Here is a 16,712-nt window from a genome sequence, read left to right as displayed (position 1 = left end):
ATAGATAGTGGATGGCAGTATATGATAGCACATGCATAACATTATGACTATATTCATCAAAACCTATGGAATGTGTGAGTATCCGTGGAACACAGGTAACTGATTCAATAGCCTTATAATCTACTCACTCTATTCCTGGGAGATAAATTATTATACACAGTTCATCCCCAGCATTTTTATTCCACCACTGGAAAAAAATTGTGCAGATATCTAAAAGCTATAATAAAAGGTTTTTTAATGAGAGGCTAATTTTCACCTTGAACATTCACTTTTTTCAAGCTCTTCAGTGACCTCAACTGTTAAAACATTTTCCCTTGAGTAGCTGCCATAATCACACGCTCACAGCATGTTGCTGCCCCTGTAAATGCTGTGTTAAAGGCACTCTCTGGGCACCCTGTTGTGTAGACTGATAAGAGGACAGCTCCTGAATGGATAAACATCAATGGGGAGGCTGTGTGAAAGCTTGGAGACCTGTCTAATTTGTCCTCCTACCTGACTGACTTGTTAAAGCTTGGTTCACACTTGGCGACCGTTCCAGTCGTTGCCAGCGAAGCGCAGTTCGGCCTTAACAGCGGGTCTTGATGCTCGGTCTTGCCTTGCCGCCGTGACGGTGTGCACCACTGAACAGTTCATTGGTGTGCACGCTAGTCGACCGAGGCTTTCTCTCATGAGGGCTCACTAGCCCGATTCTTAACATCTTGTCTCAGACCTCGCAAAACCTTGAGGAAAAAACAATGGCGGCTCAAAAAGGATTGTTGCTCTTGTCATTAAAGTGAGTTTACTTCCTGCCCTTTCTGTTTGTCTTCCACTCTAGCTTAAATTCCAATGGCTGTCACCTGGGTTGGTCTCGGATTTCAGTTTTTGACCAACTCACGCTACGATTTTGTTGCCTGTCCTGGCTGGTCTGGAGTCAACAGGGAGCAAATTTGGAGTCCTAAGCCATTTCTCACTGAAGGATAATTAGAGCCGACCATCGGTCCGATTGGCTCCAGTCGGACTTAAAATCAGGGGAATTACCGCCATCTGTGGACCAAGCTTAAGGAAACCAATCACTGCTCAGATAACAAAATGTAAGCTGACCCATCAATCATATTGAGCAAACTTCAGACTGGAGGCTTGGCGTGTCGAAACTTCAGTATGTGGAACAACTACAGCTTTAAAATGTGCGGAAGCTTTTTGGATCACAATCACATTTACATCGACGACAGCATCATCAAGATGCAAGTATTGGATATACCAGAACTTAATGCAGCGTAAGTACATTGCACACGGACATTTAAGACTTTTTTCTGAATGATTGATTGGGTGATCGGAAGCACTGTCCTGAAAGCTGAAATGGTATCTGATTTTTATTTCTCATGCAAAGATATGCAAGAGAAGATGAGCGTTGAAAGCATGAAAAAATAATGTTATGATGTGGTCTAGGCTGTAATGAGGTGTGGGAGACAGAGAAGCTTCTTCGGGTTTATTGCCCTGAGCTCATGGAAGAGCTGGTCAGGATAAAGAGGGGTTGCTAGCTGCATGAGTCTTCTGAAGGCTCTGAGAGTGAACCTGCGGCTTGTTTGTCGGATATGATTTAATAACACTTGGATTTGTGTAGACTCCTCATTCTGCAGGTAGTACAGACTGCTGTGCTACTAGGGGTCGGGGATGAAGCATAGTTTTTGTAAGCTTGAAACTGAATGATTTTTCTGTGCTCAGGAAAACTGGCCTTCCAATTAACAACTGCAAATCAACTGTACTTGATTTTTACAGTTTAACCCCTATGTTTTTATAGGAATAGCTATTTTTGCCTATGCGATTAGAATGTTCTTAACTGAAGATTCTAATGGTGATGCAACAATCATTATCGGTAATTGAAAGCAAAGGTTCTAGAACACTGATGTAGAATTTTGAGAAGAAAAAAAATATTCCAAAAAACCTGAACACTAGGGGCCCGTGGGTCCTTTACATCTCCTTGGGTACCGCCAGCTGGTGTTTGATTTGTTCCACCTCAAGCACACCTGATACAGGCAATCAAGCCTTTCAATTACTTGTATCAGGCGTGCTTGACACGGTACGCATCAAATACCAGGATCCAGGCTAGGGGTACCTGAGTTGAGGTTTGGGAGCCACTGCTTTATTCTGTTTGCTATGATCAATTCCCCTTTACAGAGGTGGGCCACCAAGGCCTGTATCTGTTCCTGGCTTTAATGCCAACTTCTAGTCTTAATTATTTAATTAGCCCCAACATTTACGCCATCTGACATTTTAGCTGCATGTCCTGATAAGCGCATGAATGAAGGCATTTCTCGTGTCCCTATATGAAACGCTTCATTGTTATCTAATCCGCAAGTGAATCAGTGTTGGTGTGCACACCTCGGTTAGCCAGGGTAATGGGTGGAAACAAAAACCTGCATACACAGTTGCCCCTGGTGTGGGCCCGACAGTGGAGGATGCTCTCCCCTCTCCTGACAATCCCCCCCCCAGGAGTTTTCTTCCCACTGGGGGGTTTTCACTTGTTGGATTTTTTTGTGGATTCAGGCTTGGCTTTGCACCATAAAACGCACATAACACACAAATAAAGTTTAAAAAAACTGACTTAAGTTGAAAATACATCAAACTGAATTCAAATGAGCAATCACGCAACTTGCCGAAATCACATTAAATTTTTCGGATTCTTTTCCCCTCTTATAAAACAACCAGATAGAAAAAAAACTATAGAATTCCACTGGGTTTAAATTAACTGATAAGTAATTTGCAACTGTTGTCCCATAGATACCATTAAAGTACTTTATGGAGTTAGAATGCAGTAAGTACTGCTTTAGCCAGCGTTTATAAACAGTATTATGGAGTGTGACTAACTCCATTTTCCTAGATGTGCGAGCATAATTCCACACCTGCGCATAACTGTAGCCAGTTATAGTGTGGCCACTAACTGAAATGCAGGAGTGCTAAATTATCCCCTGCTAAGCGCAACCCTGGAGCCACTGTGCTATTGTTAAACAGAAGTATTTAATTCTTTTTAACATCGTTTTGAAACTCTGACAAAGTAACCTTTTTTTTTTGCACATACAAGCCAGATTGCCTAGATAAATTTATATTGTGTCTCAAAACGATCATTTGGACTTAATTTGCATATTCACACAGACTGGGGCAGGTAGTGTTAGCATATTAGCCCGAGGACAATGGTGCTTTTGGGATCACTTTGTATATACTTCAGCCACACTGTAAATGTGTGTGTTTGTGTGTGCGTGGGTACACTCGTGTGTGTATAATACCTATGTCTGTGTGTGTGTGTATATGCAGGTGTGTGCGTCTGTATAAGTCAACCAACTATTCTGCTTTCTTTTTCAGCCAATCACAGAGGACCTCATATTGCATTGGTGGACATGTCACATATATTATTAAACCAGAATTTTTTTTTTAAGCATTTGAATTGCACCCCAGGGAGTAAAGAAGAAAAAATAGTCAGAGATTTTGACATAATTGCATGCTGGGCAATATGCTAATTTAAATGCACCTGACAAAGTACTTAAATGAATATTCATGACTCATGAATATGCATATAATATGTTTCACAGTGTATCCCACTCTGACAGGGCAAAATTTCATAGGTGTTTCAAATCCCCCAGAAATGTCTCTGAGTACACTGTGGGTCGTTCCACTTTTATCTCGTCTTCTAAAAAGGGGGGTGTGGGGGGCCATTACAATACCACCAAATTGAGGGCTTCAAAACATGTCCATACAGCATTTTGGGAATAAACCAGAAAAAAGGGTTTTGGGGGGGTTGGGTTGAGGGTATTACATGAAGCAGGATTAATGAGTTAGCTGGATAACCATGCTGACTACAATGCAGGAACAGCTCTTTTTACTTCAGTCAGATAGTTCCGGGTTTTACTTCATAATCCTGCTTCCTGAGGCAGGGCAATTCAATTCTACATAAATAAGCAGGCTAAAAAAACATCACACTCATTACACAATAATTTTGCGTGTTGTTTCATTATATTTATTATCCGTGACAGTAACCATCCCTGGTCTTCCTGAGTCACGACATGATGCAAGCACGCTGCAGCTGAATAAAATATCACACATGACTAACATCGTGAGAGAAACGACTAGTGCTTCGCGTGCTTGTTTAACCCTGGGGCGGTACAAGACTTATTCAAACAGCGACAGACGTCTGGAGAGCGGCAGAACTGTCGGAGGACAGTGGAGCGAAAATAGTGTGGTTAGAAGCGGCTCAGGAGGACAGGGCGCTATATCACACTCAGCGCTCGCGTGGATTGGTAAAATGGTGGAGATATTTGCAAGGCCGCCTGCTTCAGAGGCCTTCCAGGTATCCGGTATCACAAAGCCTTTTAATTTGTGCAAGCAGACTATGCACTTGGCTGTTTTTGCGTGGTCCTTTCGTCTGTTACTGTACTCCATGCCGATCATAGCACTGCTGATGGTTAGGCCTCCATATCAAATCTACTGTACAGTGTACATGACGCATTAAATATCTGTGTTGTTCATACACATACTGCACATGCCCACACATACGCACACCCACACACACACACACACACACACACACACACACACACACGCACACACACACACACACACACTCACATACACACACAAAAACAGAGCTACGCACTCACATCCACACAGACAGAGAAACACACACATGCACACACACACACACACTCACACACACACACACACACACTCACACACACACACAGACACGGAAACACACACACATACGCGGTCTCGTCTTTATACAGTAGGTGGGTCATAGACAAGATCATTTTCATATAAAACCGCGATTGCAATCTACCTCTCAAACCCCCGCGCCTTATTTCCAGCATATGCTCTCCATAAAGTCTGCACAGCCCTGCGTCGGGACACATTAAATCCCATAACAATTTGGCTGGTATGCGACCTCCACATCAGTGCTGCACGAATACAATATTGCATTTCAGAAATATCCTAAATAACTTCAATGGGCCGGCCCCATGACAGCTCGACTGTGACATGCACACACACACGCACGCAGACACACACACATACACACACTCACACACACATTCCATGCCTATGGCATCTGAAATTGAAGTAGATACCATTTCAGTAGTGACTGAAAATCTGTGTGACCCATTAAATGACATACAGTACATCATCAGACTCTTAAGGAAATACGTGAAGCTGATGCTGGAGCTAATGTGACCAAACTTACTGCTTCTGAATCCCTGTAGGCAGGGGTACAGAGGCAACACCAAGGGATTCTGGGACCCCAAAAAAAAAACTCACAACGGGCCCAGAACTGGCTCACGACATCCATCCATCCATTATCCACACCCACTTATCCTGGGCAGGGTCGCAGGGGGTGAAGGAGCCTATCCCAGCGTGCATTGGGCGAGAGGCAGGAATACACCCTGGACAGGCCGCCAATCTATCACAGGGCGCCCCACCACCCCCAAAAATCTTATATTCTAATGTTTTTTAAGGGCCCTGTCAGGAATCATCCTAACCACAACCCCTCCCCTCCTTTTTTTTGACACCCCAACCTGTAGGTAACCAAGGCCTTCCAGCCTGTAGGTGGCTGCCGTTGCGGACTGACTGTCCGGCCCTCTGACAAATCTCAGCGGCTGTGGTTAGCCCGGCTCACTGTGCATTATTCAGTAGCCCTGATTCGGGGAACTGACCCACGCAGCCCAGAAACTGACCCACAAACCCCCAACCTCCCATGGGATTACAGTACAGCGGAGTCCTAACGAGAGCACAAGGCCTTCTGGGCATTTCTCACTCTCATTCCCGATGCAGGTTGACGCAGCGTCTGAAACGCAGTCACCGAGCCGTGACAGCTCGGGCGGGAAAGCTCACGGCTTCTCCGCTACCGATACGTGTCCATTACCTTACAGGCATTTAGCAGACGCTCTTATCCGGAGCGACTTACACACCTTTTTACATGACATGACATTACTACCATTTATACAGCTGGATGTATGCTGAAGCAATGCAGGTACCGTATCTTGTTCAAGGGTACAACGGCAGTATCCTACCCGGGCATTGAACCTTTAGGTTACAAGACCAGCTCCTTACTCATTATACTACATTGCCGCCCCAGGTAAGCCTACTGATGTATTGTGCAAGCTCTTGTCAGCTTGCTTACAGGAGGAATCCCCGTCAAACCTTAAACTGGTGCTGCTCAGTTTTGAAATAGCTACAGGCACCTGACACCTTAACTTTAAAATGTAGATCTATGTGTCATTTTCAGCCTGGGAGAGGAGACAGATATTTTGTGTAACGGATTTATTTATTTTTTTGTAATAAACTGCAACCTTCCCACGAGGTTAATAACATGCACTTTGGCCTTGCGCGGTGCTTTACCAAACTTTCACCAAATTTCACCGCATGACTTCTCCCATTGTTACGGTACAGAGACATCCGTTTTCCAGATAAATCGTTTCACTTCGAAAATAACAAGCACATCCCCCATAAAACTCAAAAATATGTTGGGTCATAAAATGAAAAGAGGGGGTTTTATGGCGGACATAATTTCCATTGGCTCACGTTTTGTCACTCAGTGCATCCTTCCTCAATTCTGTTTGCTCATCCGCACACAAATCATCATTTAGACCTTAGGTTTGAGAAGCAATTCCAACAAGTATGGCTTGTTTTTATTATCGGAACCATACCAGATAAATGCTATTAAATCTACACACCACAGAAATGCTTTTAAATTTAGGCAGTCCATAGCATAGACATTATATGCAGTCTAGCTGCTTTGTACCAGAATGTTTTTGGAGGTTGCTGCCCCGTACCATACAAATGCATCTAACATCTGCTTGACAGAGCTTTCGTTAGATGTATAGGTTTCATTAGATATATAGCAGGGCTGCCCAACACTTCCTGGAGATCTACCGTTCTGTAGGTTTTCACTCCAAACCTAATTTGACACACTTGATTCTACTAATTAGCAGCTTAATGACATCTCTAGGAGTTGAATGAGGTGTGCTTTTTTAGGGATGAACTGAAGACCGACAGGATGGTTAATCTCCAGGAACAGGGATGGGCAGCCCTGCTCTAGCTGTTGTATGAGGTGTGCTTTGTTAAGGCTGGACTGAAGACCTATAGGATGGTAGATCTCTAGGAACAGGACTAGGCAGCCCTGAAACACATTATCAAATTATCTCTTCCACTCCAAAAAATGATCAAACTACTACTAACCATAAAATTTTTTGTCGAACTATGTCACAAATTGTTACTAACTGCCCTGTGTTCCAGCAGCCAGAACATCCTGTCATCAAAATAAACACCAAAGTGCACCAGGAACACAAGACCTGAATATCCAGTTACCCTGAAGAATCTTGACCATGACTAGCTGTTTCTCACCACAACAATGCTGTGAGATCAGGCTCCTCAATGCCACAGAACCACAAGCTGATTGAGCTGTCCCACACCACAGAAATTCCTGATAACTCTCAGTTCACAAAGACTGACCATCTGGTTAGAATTGAGAATCTGTGACCATGTGGTCTTTGCACCACTGGATTCCGGAACACGCAACATTTCATTCTGTAGCATAGCAACAGGGTGCTCCTGTCACTAAACAGAACTCCCCGTCTTCAAGAAGCGGACAGGACAGAAGGACTCCAGGAGCTGAGTATCTGACCGGTGTGTGGAATCTGTGAGGGTGCGACAGCGCCCCCTACCTGTCGGGGTCTGCGTGGGTGATGGCGATTCGCGGCGGGATGCGGAGTGGCAGGGTGGTGGGGCGGGGCGCACCGCTCAGCACCTCCGGAGAGCAGGCGCGGTCGCGGTGTCGCCAGCACGGAACCTGCAGGCTGGACGGCAGCTTCTTGCTCCGCCCCCGTCGGAGCTCCGCCCCCAGCGTGGCGCCCGACGTATAGGAGCGGCTGTACCGGGTGAGCTCCGCCCCTGCTCCACCCCCTGAGCTCTCCACACACATCTGCAGGGGGAAGGAGGTAGGGAGGGAGGAAGAGGGAGGAGAGAGGGAGAGAGACAGGGAAGAAGTAGGGGGAGAGGGGGTTTGAGAGGGAGGGAGAGATACAGAGAGACAGGGAGGAAGGGAGAAAGGGAGGAAACAAGATAGAGAATAATGAGAGAGGGAGTGGTTTAGTGGGATGTATAGAGGAAGGTAGACGAAAGACAGAGGAACAAGAGAGGGAAGGAAAATATTGAATAAATATTCAGATGAAAGAAAGGGAGGGGTTTCATGAGAGAGGAAGAGGAGGAGGTAAGAAGGTAGGGATACAGGGAGGGAGAGAAGGAGGGATTGGGTGGATGAGCAGCAGATGAAAGCAGAAAAAGAGAAAATATGAAAGGAAGAGTCAGATAAAGGCATTTGTGTTAAAATGCAAGCACTTCAAGAAGGGAGGAGCATGTTTTAACTGCTGCTGAATAAACCGAAATTAATCTATTTTTGCAATGCCTCCTTCCCCGCAATCCCCACATCTCCAACCACACTCTCTGTCTGTCTCTCCCACTCTCCATCCATCTATTCCTCCCTCTCTTCCTCCCATTCTGTACCTCTGTGATATTTAAAGGGAGAAATCTGCCCCCCACCACCACCGCCCGGCAGGGTTACACTCTCTAACAGAATTGTAATTGCGGTCCATATGTTTTCCACTCTGGGAGAGGGGTTTAAGTGTAACTCTTTTGAGTGTACTTAAAGATTATTGGATCCCTGTTTCCATTACTGTCAGCAACACCCTAGCTAAACATCAAACGTGTAAAAAAAGAGGAAATCATAAAATTTTCTATCTGATCCAAATTTCCAAGTTTGTGTGCACACAAACACACACGCACACAGACACATATGTTTTATTTTATTTATTTTTATTTCACCTTTATTTCACCAGGCAAGTCATTAAGAACAAATTCTTATTTAAAATGGCAGCCTGGCAAGCGACGAAAGCCACTTTTGTGTGCGCACACACTGGCGTAGGTTTAGTTTGACATTGGGGGGGACACATTAAGCGGGGGGTCTGGGGGTCATCCCCCAGGAAATTTTGAACATCAAACACTTCATTTCCTGCATTCTGGTGAATTTTTATGCACCAATTTGTGGTGGAAATGCTTCTTTCATGTTTTTATTGGGGGGGACAAATGCACATGTTCTAAATATTGAGGGGGACGTATCCCCTGCGTACCCCCCAAAATCTACGCCTATGCACACACACACACACACTCACACATATGCAGTACACAGAGGAATGAAGGGTATGCGCAATTGCAAGCTTCTATTTCTGTATACTGCTTTAAATCCAGCAAGAATTTTGCTGTCCCCTCAGTACTATATTTTACAAAGAGTAAATTTCCATGAACAGAACCCATTGCTGTAATTTTCCATTTTTCTTTATTTTTGCCATTCACTTATAAATGACTTATACTATAGTCAGTATACAGCATGAAGCATTTTGAATTCCAGTACTACAGACTACATAACAAATATATGATCATCAAGATGTGTATAAATTAAGAATATCAGTGGAAGATGGTACATTTATGTTATTCCAGTGAGATGCTTGAGTGTCTCAAAATAAATGTCTACTGCTAATTAATAATTTAAAAAAACAAGTGCTCTGTACCATACCCTGAAAATAAATAAACAAATAAATAACAGCCATGAACATGCTGTATATGGTGACTTTTGTTCTGATTGATAATGATTTTGTGATACAAATGTCCCCTTTTATTTTAAAGACTGCACTTCCGATGAAGCATTTGACTGCTATTGAAGGCACGGTGTTTCCTAACCATCCATATAGGTTTGGGGGGAGACAGGGAGATATGTCTCCCCCAATATTTTCATACAAATTAATTGCAGGACTAGCTATAGTAAGCTTGTGAGACTTGACGTGTGACTGTGCGAGTCTAGGTGGTCCAGCAGTATGTCTGCCCGAAAGCTGAATTGAAACCTACGCCAGAAACCTTCCCCAGAGTTCCCAGAATGCTCTCCTCTCAGGTAATTACCTTGCGATACAAACTGTGTCATAAGTCCCTCACCGGATTCAGATTTAACAAGGATTCATATCACTCAGTGCGCCAAAGGTTTAGTCTGCTGCAGTTACTTTGATCTTCATTTCAGCAGAAAAAGCACCTCATTGTAAACCCAAAATGTCAGAAATACAAAATGAGATATTCCCTGTGTGTATACATAAGAGAAAAATCTACCACACTTTTTTTCATTAATTGTAGTACTTGCTGGTGGCCACAAGAGGTCACCCATGCATGCAGGATGCTGCTGTTTCGTAACATCAGGACAAAGCTGTAAGGAGGAGTGTGTAAAACATATGGCTGCGCTCTAATTCAGCATGTGGGACGTGCAGTGTGTTGAGTGTGGCTGTTGGGTGTAGGTGCTACAGTGTTGAGTGTGTGTTCAGCATAGGTGCTGCAGTGTTGAGTGTGTGTGTTGAGTTTAGGTGCTGCAGTGTTGAGTGTGTGTTCAGCATAGGTGCTGCAGTGTTGAGTGTGTGTGTTGAGTTTAGGTGCTGCAGTTTTAAGTGTGTGTGTTCAGTGTAGGTGCTTCAATGATCAGTGTGGATGTTGAGTGAAGGTGGTGCAGTGTTGAGTATGGGTGTTCAGTGTATGCGTTGCAGTGTTTAGTGTGGATGTGGAGTGTAGGTGCTGCAGTGTTCAGTGTGGGTGTGGAGTGTGCTGCAGTGTTCAGTGTGGGTGCGGAGTGTAGGCTCTGCAGTGTGTTGAGTATGTGTTCTGAGAGTAATTGCAGCAGTGTTGAGTGTATGTTTTGAGTGTAGGTGGTGCTGTGTTCAGAATGTGTGTTGAGGATTTGCATGGAGTGTGGTGAGTGTGTGTGGTGCAGTGGTGAGTGTGTGGGATGGGGACTGGCAGACATCTCTGCCACACAATAGCAGACATTAACAGACAACTGAATATTTTCCATTGAGAAATGGAAAATAGCCCTGGAGTTAATAAAGAAGCTCTTAACATGAATTTGTGATGGCACCTGCAATTTCGTCAAAAATAATAATAAACTGTTGCAGAAATTACAGAATTGAACCAGACCAGAATGAATCAGGAAAACGCCTTCGGCTCTAACCTAACCATATAGCATATTAATCCAGGACAGGCCGGCCACAAAACTCATCACACATAGCTGTTTTTGTTGGCGGTGTTGTAAATAATGTATTTAAATGAGCCAGCGAGGGAATGAGAACTGTGGTGGCCGGCTTTTTGTTTTGCATGCGCTTTGCTCCGCTATTTCTCATTGACGCAACAGTTGCTAGGCAACGCAGCCGGGTTCCATACTGTGTCAACGCGGCTTCACTTTGCCTTCCTGTAGAAAACCGATAGCGGGGGAATTTAAAGAATACGCGGGTTTCACCAGACGTTTGCGTGAGCGCTAAGTGCACCTCGCCTACACCATTATGTTAGTTGGTCTGAGTAGCCTATAAAAGGATTTAGGGTAGATTTTTAATGTTTCTTATTTTTTAAAAAAAAACCTGTCTCTGTGGTCAGACTGAAACTCGGTTCTAAATAGCCTTCAGTGTGGGATGTCGTTTGGCAAGGAAACCTTGTGCCATTATTCGCAACAACCTTAAATGGCATACCAGTGCGGCAAGAAACAGCACCGTAGGGTCGTTCTGTGTTACTATTTAGCTAAAAATATGGAGTGGCCGTTCATGTCCTCTGGTATTCGAAGTAAGCCTATCAGTGACTCCAATACAGCGTTGTGTTCATGTTAGTCACCGATGCTAAAGAAGTTTGTCGCAGGGGACAAGATGCCCGCAGGCAGACAGCTGTCAGATTTGGATGTAGGCGGGTTGGATTTTGGTCTCTTATTTTACGGATCCAGTAGCCTACTTTTTTTCTATAATTGTGATTTGAAATGATGTTGCCTATGCCTTATTGTATTTGGATTAATTTGCTCTCCTGTAAAATCCATTTGTAGTGTGTGTATGTATGCTTTTGTTATCAGAGTAATTTACCTTGAGAATAAAGGTACATTTTATCGATAGGGTATTAAATGACTTTACTTATTTCAGTTACGAGTTACTCATTCATTCATTTGGTTAATTAATTAATACATTAATTTGCACAGGGAGTAATTAGAACGATTACATTTCAGCTAATGAGCTGGAGAGGTCGTTGGCAAAAGGTGCACATGGTGTTGGAAAGTCCGGTTATGTACAGCTAATATTCAGTATGTTATCTGTTTCAGACCACATTATTACGAACAACACGGATTTCACAGCAAGTAAAACATCACGCAATTTAACCACTGGAGGGCGCACCGTCACTATAAATCGATCGCCGTGCTCCTACGCTAAGTTTCACAGTGACTGCAACGACAGTATAAATCAAAACGATCAAATCCCTTTTTGATTTCAACGCTCATGAACTGCGACCAAATGTGAGCATTTTAGAAAAAAGAAATGGGCAACAGTATAACCTGGTGTTTTACTAGATCCAGTGCTACTCGATGAATCCATGTCAAAAAATAAAAAATAAAAAAAAGCTGATTTCAGCTTGATTTCTAGACGGCTAAAGAAAATACTACGCTAAACTTTTGTGCAACTCGACATGTGTATTAATATTCGTCTGCGTATTAATACATGTGATGTGTATTAATATGTGTCAAAGTTGGTAGAACTCATTATCTCTGCGAAATCTCTTTCTGTGGAAGCAATTGCTTTAAAGCTTACTGAGCAATTAAAACCGTGAATTTCATTTCCTCAACGTGCTAAATGATCATTTTCTCACTGATTGAACAAAACATGGGTGTAGATTAAATAGCATCAAAAATAAATTTTTAGTGTTTTCCATCTTTGCAACTTCTCATCGTGCATGCAGAGTTTCCTGTGTTAAATGCATTTGAAATAATGTCTTGTCTTTGCAATATTACCAAATTATTTTGTCAAGGAACTAATTAATCAATTATGACTGCAATTAAGTCAACCGATAGCAAGAGGCCTTCAGAAATTAACGTCTTATGACTGGGTGGTTGGGAAAAAAAGCCACAGCCTGTGACATCTATTATGCCAGTTTAATTGCCTCCTCCGTTAATCCAGATGACAAGGAGGTCATGACCATTTTGAGCTACACCCTTCAATTAAATGATGTCATGAGTAAATACTGTACTGATTGCTTTATGAAGAAGGAGAAAAGACTATTCAGAGTAAATAAAGACAAGTGATTAACCTATTAAGATTTGTTCTTAGCTTTGACTTAAAAGGAAGTGCGGGTGTTTCTGAATAAAGGCGGCAATGTGGTATAATGTGCAGGGAACTCTGATAAAGGTTGCAGGTTTGATTCCCAGGTTAGACACTGCTGGTATATCCTTGAGCGAGGTACTTAATCACAATTGCTACTGCAGAGCTGCCCAGCCCTGTTTATGGAGATCTACCATCTTGTACGTTTTCACTCCAACCCTAACAAAGCACATCTCACTGAACATCTAGAGATGTAATTTAGCTGCTAATTAGTATAATCAGCTGTGCCTAATTAGGGTTGAAATGAAAACCTACAGGACAGTAATCTCCAGCAACATAGTTGGGCAACCCTGACCTACAGTAACTCTGAAGCATAATCACAGGTGTACAACCTAGGACCGCCAATGAAAGCAGAGGCGGGCAATGAGGGCTGTATCCGTTTCTGGTTTTCATGCCAACTTCTGGCCTTAATTACTTAATTAACCCAAACATTTACATCAGCTGACATTTTAGCTACATTTTTTGATAAGCGCATGAATGACAGCCGAAGACTGCTCGTGTCCCTGTGTGCAACGTTTAACTGTGGTCTAATCAATGAGAGACCCAGTGGTGGTGTACACAGCCAATTAGCTCAGGGTAATTGGCAGAAACAAAAATCTGCATGCACACACACCGAGCCTTCAGGACCACAACTGGCCACCCTAACCTCTATTTTCAGGCAGTCTATGAACCAGTACTTAACTTATGGCAAATCCAAAAGACAAGTAGTTTTAACATTTTGTTGCAATCAACAGCAACAAAAAATGTATTTTTTTTTTTTTTTAAATAAAAAAAGTTAAAAAATGATATTTTTATTACTTTTATTATTGCTATCATTAATTTTAATTATTAGTTTTGGTTGAACATAAGAGGCCTCGGCGTGCTGTTCAGACTGTTGCAGTGCATGGATGGTGCCCACGGTCTGGTGCCCAATCCAGACAGCGCCAGTCGTGACTCAGCCAGGATTAGTGTCCCAGCGTTTGCTAGTGCCCCCTACTGGTCGGTTTGGCACCCGTACTTCCGCTGGTTGAGCCACACACAACGTGTTATCTTTCAACTCAGAGCCGGACCAAGGGGTTTTCAGCAGCCCCGAACGAGAATGCTGTTCTGGCCCCAACATGCCCCAATAAATAAAAAATAGAAAAGCTTGAATCGAGTGGCCCAGGGACGGCTGTGGCCGTAAGCACCTGAGTGTTTATAGTGTTTATGTCCGTGGTCGGCCCTCATCCAACCACAGCCAGCTCCAGGCATAAAGGATAAACGCTCTATTAGGGCCACAACCACGGATGGGCCACCAAATTCAGGTTTGAAATGTTTATTTAATACATTTTAAGACATTTTAATTATGTAGGATTCAGAGGGAAGCCCCACCCCACCCTTTGTCTGTGATCGGCTGTTTAAGCTCACCAAATTGAAAAATTTTTTTAATTTGTTTTAGGCTCACCAAAATCCTAGAGCTGGTCTGCTCCAACTCACGTCAGCACGAGTGCAGCCTGCAGACTGCGGGGTGATTAGAAGCGGCGGCTGACATCGCGCGCATCGGAGGGGAGCTCACGCTCGTCGACGCTGTCCCGGATCAATAGCGGAGATTAAAGCAATGGGCGCTTACGATAAATACTGCTGAGTATTCCAAAAGTGGCTGGTAAAAAAAAGGAAAAACTTTATTTTTTATTTTTTTAACGCAACCGTTTTACTGTTGCAACTCCTTTTTGAAGTTACGGGTAAAACGCTGACATGTGGCCGGATGGAAATTGTTCAGCTGGCGGAAGAACAGTCACAATAATAAGAGGAGGAGTAGCCGCTTAAAAAAAATGTAAATGTTCCGGCAAATTAGAGTAAGTGATCCTCTATATCCTGGACAGGATATTTGCATTATAGTCACGTAAATAAAATCCTAGTAGCCTTCTGGAATATTTTATGGGCCAACAACCAACATGAATTTCTACAACAACGTTACAAGAAAACAGGAGACTAGAATCAGTTTTAAGATGGCAGGGCATTGTTCTGTGTAACAATATAGATTATAATGTAATAATTTCTAAATTACTACCAAAACTATGACATGCAGCAGATGCAAAAGATTTAAAAAGGTTTAAAAAGGTGAGAAAAAGCATAAGAATAGTAAGAATAAGTCATTTGTAATAAGCATATTAATGTTTAAAGAGACACAGGTGAAAGAAAAAAACGAGTTGCCAAAACACTTCCTGAAAACAAAACTGCAGAGGAAGCGAAAAAGGCTTCATGAATGATAATTAAACAGGAGAGATGTGAGGTGTATTAAATGTATGGGTGCGACCCGAGCCAATAGTCCTCTGGGCTGCATCTTGCTACAGGAAGTCTTTCAGCTTCAATGAAACACAAACTTCCCTTCATAAATTAAAGAAAGGAGTAATGACAGCACTAAAAATGTTTGGGAGCTGTTCCTTGATGTATTTATGACTGGAGGATTTATCCAAGCTATAGACTAGGCCATTGCACACTGTGAGAAAGGAGTGTGTGTGTGTGTGTGTGTGTGTTTGTGAGATGGGTGTGTGTTTGCGTGTGTGTGTGTTTGTGAGTGGGTGTGTGTGGGTGTGTGTGTACATGGGTGTGTTTGTGCATGTGTGTGTGTGTGTAGATGGGTGGGAGTGTGTTCAGGTTCGAGTGTGTGTGTGTGCATGATTCTTACCTCTTCCTCAGTCACACTCAGTACACTGCAGCTCTTCTTCATGTTGAGTCTTCACTCCGGTTTACACAGTCAAACCAGGCCCCCCATCAAGGGGAACGGTTACCACCAGCCAATCAAACTTCCTCTCACTGGACAACAGCCTGTAATCTTCAATCCTACTGGCTGCACGTGCTGTGGAACTTGACAGGTAATCCAGCTTCTAACTGGCCGCTCAAGTCTTCGGCGCTCACCCCATAACCCAAACTTCGATTGGCTGCAGGGGGAGAGATCACTAGAATTAATAATCATTCAAAGCACTTGATCATTTAATTTAGACTGCAGCTGGTCACCGAAGCAGGAAGTGTTAGAGGATGGGACAGCCTCACCAGCTACAACAGCAGAAAAGTTGGCCGGAAACCAAAAACTTACTGCATGTTTAAAAACTCACCACAATCAACATTACAGTACTGGCATTTAGTTCAAATCAATTCAGTTCCATTCAGTTCTATTTTATTTGTACAGTGATTTTAACATAAACACAAAGACAAAGAGGCTTTACAGTAGAAATACAAAAAAAGATATAAAAAATCATTTTTTTAAAATTGGCCCAAAAATCCGGCCTGAATCCTCCAAAAAGTCAGCAATTGTAAAATACTCCCCAGTGGAAAGAAAAACACTCAAATGGTGGTGAGAAAAAACTCCCCAATGGGAAGAAATCTCAGGAGGAACCCAGTTATAGAGGGGAACCCATCCTCCACTGGCCAGCCCGGTGTAGTAGGAAAGATAGAATGGAATGGTGCACAGTAAATCATCCGGTGATAATTCAGCTGTTGTAGAGTTCATATGCGTCCAACTGT

The 16,712-nt window shown here is 43.1% G+C and overlaps 1 protein-coding gene across 1 annotated transcript in view; it reads right to left on the bottom strand.

The window, feature by feature from the left end:
- LOC135248579 (3',5'-cyclic-AMP phosphodiesterase 4B-like) overlaps positions 1-16,125 on the bottom strand; it is a 93,965-nt gene extending 77,840 nt beyond the window's left edge. Inside the window, exons 1-2 of the mRNA XM_064323373.1 lie at positions 15,877-16,125; positions 7,686-7,942 (exon numbers count right to left, since the gene is read on the bottom strand). Coding sequence (XP_064179443.1) covers positions 7,686-7,942; positions 15,877-15,918 — 299 coding nt within the window. The 5' untranslated portion in view covers positions 15,919-16,125. The remainder of the gene's footprint in view (positions 1-7,685; positions 7,943-15,876) is intronic.
- Positions 16,126-16,712: the final 587 nt, after the last annotated feature.

Source organism: Anguilla rostrata, chromosome 2, assembly GCF_018555375.3.
Source record: "Anguilla rostrata isolate EN2019 chromosome 2, ASM1855537v3, whole genome shotgun sequence".
Lineage (NCBI taxonomy): Eukaryota > Metazoa > Chordata > Actinopteri > Anguilliformes > Anguillidae > Anguilla > Anguilla rostrata.
This window is presented reverse-complemented; position numbering and strand designations above follow the sequence as displayed.